Below are 4,114 nucleotides of genomic sequence, written 5' to 3' on the forward strand. Positions count from 1 at the left end.
AGGGGCTGACTACTCATGTCAATGTATTATTTAAATGTCTTCTTTTTAATATATCAGAAAACATTTCTAAAATTCTGTTTTCTTTGTCATTATGGGGTATTATATGTAGATTAATGAGGGAGAAATGCATTGATTTTAGCATGAAGCTGCAAATAGAAAAGCTCTGAATACTCTGCGAATGCTCTGTATGTGACAAAGATTGATCTGCTTTGTAGTTGTTAGTGACCACGACGGATGTAGTCTAGAATCTTCTTCAGTTTGGTGTTGATGGTGGTGATGTCAGGCACAGTGAGGCCTTTGTCAATAGCTGGGATGTTATTGTTCTCAATTTTCTTTTCACATCTGTCTCCATGATAATGAGAACGACACTCACAGAAATGTTCGTTGGAGTCCAGCAGCCTCTTGCACGTTCCTCCGTTCTCACATGGGCTTTGCTGGCAATCATTGATGGTTCGGGAGTAATAGATGAAGAGCTTGTATTTGTTATACACTAAGCAATCACGAGTCAGCAGTGTTTCTGGGACTTGAACAAAATTCTCTTCATAACTGGCGTGCATCACTTTAATAAACTCTCTAATGGGACCACCACTCACTTCATGACTGCACTGCGACATATCATTTTCAATTTTTTTACATGTTGTCACGTCGTCGGTAACCCAAGAAGGTGGACGTGCATTAAGTCTTCTTTTGTTATAATCCCTCTGGTAGCAATCATCTAACTCTTTTTTTACTTGTTCTTTACTTATCTCCTTTCCTTTCTGAATGTAGCCCACATTCACAGTGATCGTATCCACAGGGATCTTTATCATATCATATAACTCATGATAGGTATCTTTATCTGTGTTGTACACCAGCACCACCCAGTTGTACCAGTTGTACTTCTTATCCAGAAACTCTTTCACCTGAACAGCGATGGCTTGTTTGTTGTCAGCACTGAGTCCTTTGCTGAGCTCCACCACGTCTTCCTTCAGGTAGCGCTCATAGTTGGTCAGGCAGTATTCCAGAGCTGATTTCTGAGCCTCATAGACGTCCTTGAACATCTGGGTGTGTTTGGCTTCTATACCTGATGAATCCAACCCGATCAGTTTCCAGTAGAACTGGTTCAGCACCATCCCCTTCCACAGCAAACGAATGAAATAGACGTTATATTTGCCAGTCTCTTGAACGTCACATTTAAACTTCTTCCTCAGCAGTTGATTGAGGTTTCCACTGAGAGACGTGTCTTTGACCGTCAGGTAATGGAAGAGGTTGGCCACACTGGCCTCAGTTCCTGTGTTCTCATAGTAGTTGACGTATATCTCTGCCAGTCGGAGTTTCTGCTCTTTATTTGTTACCCACTGACTCTTCTGAAGAAGCTCATTGAACTTCTTCCAGGCGTTGAGGATGCGGAGCTCGTCTTGAGAGTAGACACTGGCGTAGTTAAACCATTCTACGTCTGTTGCCAGGTTGGCGATCTGGATGGAGATAGAGTCCAACTTCCTGTTCACTTCAGCAAACCCTTTCTTCACCTCGTTCAGCACCGGGTCATCCTGAGGGATGAAGATCAAGACCATGTTGACAAAAGATGCAACCAGAACTCCGACGCCAGGCGCCAAGCTGGCAACGTCTGCGAGACTCTTCATCACGGCTGACAACTTTTTGGTATCAATCTTTTCAAAACCTTCTTTGACGACAGTGAGGAAGCTGTTTGCCACTGCCAGAGATCTATCCACTTTCTCTCTGTTTTCAAAAGGCTGGTCTCTCTTCACCCTGTAGAGGGGTGAGACAACGGAGGATGTGGGATCATGTGACCGAGCTGAGGATGTCGTCCAGTAGAGAAGAAGGATCAATGAAGCCAACAGCATGGAGGCAGACAGCCGAGGGAACGCCATGACTGCAACACAGACAACACAACATGGAATCATGTTCTAAACACTGCAAGTTCAAAACTCACAACCCCACCATCCCCAAACTTGTTGTTTGTTTTGTTTTTAATGTCTGCTGGTTGGTGCCTTTCCTGTTTCTCCTTTGGACTGGAGCCCCCAATTTGTTCTGACTTGGCGCTTAAGCCACAACAAATAGGTCCCAGCCCAAAACTAAATTTCTCTCCTAACCTCTGTTCTACTAGAACAGCTATAAAACAAAATGCAAATTATATAACAGTATCACATGTACAGAACAGGGGCACCTCCAGCAAGACACACAGACACACACATACACACACAAACACACACACACACACACACACACACACACACCCACACACACACTGTAGCAAACCAGGGGAAACAGACCAGCCAATCTGGCAAAGTGGGTGGGTCTATAGGCTCAGATTGTGGGGAGGTGATAGAGGGAGTCTATCTGCCTGTTCAAGTGCTGCAGCCACTTGGCACATGGCACTGGTCACACCTGCAGCCCATCACTTGATCAGAGGAAGGCAATAAGGGGCCAGCTTACGGCCGAATGAGAGGAGAGTGAGGAACAAAGGACCAGAGAAGCAACACTGCAGTTTGTTGTTCAGTAAGGAGATTGGCTGGAAAAAGGACTGACCTCTCGCTCTGCTCTAAACCCCCACAGGACAAATCCGCCTAAAGGCTGACAGACCATGGACGGGAAGAATCCTGAGTTATAGTTTGTCCCACTACCCTTTTCCTGGCATAAGTTATTAAAGAACACTTTACGTTAAAGATAACTGTCTCTGAGACTCCTATTATCATGGTAAATCTGGCTTTCAAGTCCCCTGGGTTGCTACCACACACACACACACACACACACACACACACACTAGAGTCCGGATGGGGCCGAATTAATTCCAATTATATTGTTGTATACCGAGCTCCAGGTCCATATTCTGAATTTTTATCTGAATTCTCTGAGTTTTTATCGTGTAGTCCTTCAATCAGACAAAGTACTTATTGTAGGTGATTTTAATATCCATGTGGACGTTGACAGCAATAGCCTTAGTACTGCTTTCAACTCATTATTAGATTCAATTGGCTTCAGTCAGAGTGTGCATAAGGCCACGCACTGTTTTAACCACACACTCGACCTTGTGCTGTCATATGGCATTGATATTGAAGATTCAATATTTCCGCAGAATGCTGTATTATCAGACCATTTCTTAATAACTTTCGAATTCCTACTACCCGACTATACGAAATTAAATAAAACCTTCTACACTAGATGCCTGACAGTGTTATAGCTAAATTTAAGGAAAATATTCCAACAGCATTTAACTCAATGTCATGCTTTAATATAACAGAGGACCTTTATGTTAACTTTAGTCCCTCCCAAATTGATCATTTTGTAGACGCTGCTACGGCCTGCCTACGGACGACTTTAGACTCTGTTGCTCCCCTCAAAAAGAAGATGATTAAGCAAAGGAAACTAGCACCTTGGTATAACTCCCAAACTCGCAAATTAAAACAAACCTCGTGAAAACTTTAAACCTATAGGAAGCCCTCAGAAATGCCAGATCAGACTATTACTCATCACGAATAGAAGAAAATAAGAACAACCCAAGGTTTCTTTTCAGCACTGTAGCCAGGCTGACTGACAGCCACAGCTCTACTGAGCCATCTATTCCTCTAGCTCTGAGTAGTGACGACTTCATGAGCTTCTTGAATGATAAAATTAAAACAATTAGAGATAAAATTCATCACCTTTGGCCCTCAACTTCCAACAGTTCACCTTTAAACACAGGACTGCTAGAAAGAACGTGTCATGATTGTGATGTTCTGTTTCCTGTTTTATTTTGTAGTCTGTCTTGTCTCCCTTGTCCTATCTAGTTTACTTCCTGTCTTTTGTTTTCCCGCCTGTCTGATTGTTCTGCCCTGATTTGTTTCACCTGTTGTGTCACCTGTTTCTTGTTAGTCCTTGTTTACCTGTGCATTTAGTCTCTGTGTTGTCTTTGTCTTTGTGTCAATAACAAACGCCAAGTGGCGCTTTCTGACGCGATGGGAGTGAGAATGTGTTGATACAATACTAAAAGTAACAAAAAAACAGTTTTCACTGTATTTTACATTAACACTACACAACTTTAAATTTAGCAACAGTAAGACAAAGTTCCATTTTCAGGACAATGTGTTATATTAACTGTGTTGGTTAAAGCAAGAGAGAGTGCAGACCTGGAGAG

The 4,114-nt window shown here is 42.8% G+C and overlaps 1 protein-coding gene across 1 annotated transcript; it reads right to left on the reverse strand.

Moving 5' to 3' along the window:
• Positions 1 to 218: 218 nt before the first annotated feature.
• LOC144514610 (SE-cephalotoxin-like) lies at positions 219 to 1,871 on the reverse strand. Its single transcript, XM_078245594.1, has one exon. The coding sequence runs from the start codon at positions 1,869 to 1,871 to the stop codon at positions 219 to 221; it is 1,653 nt and encodes a 550-aa protein (XP_078101720.1).
• Positions 1,872 to 4,114: the final 2,243 nt, after the last annotated feature.

The sequence above is a fragment of the Sander vitreus genome, unplaced genomic scaffold (genome assembly GCF_031162955.1).
Source record: "Sander vitreus isolate 19-12246 unplaced genomic scaffold, sanVit1 ctg627_0, whole genome shotgun sequence".
NCBI classification, from domain to species: domain Eukaryota; kingdom Metazoa; phylum Chordata; class Actinopteri; order Perciformes; family Percidae; genus Sander; species Sander vitreus.

Coding starts and splice junctions, on each gene's coding strand:
- LOC144514610 (XM_078245594.1), bottom strand. CDS start 1,871: ATGGCGTTCCCTCGGCTGTCTGCCTCCATGCTGTTGGCTTCATTGATC.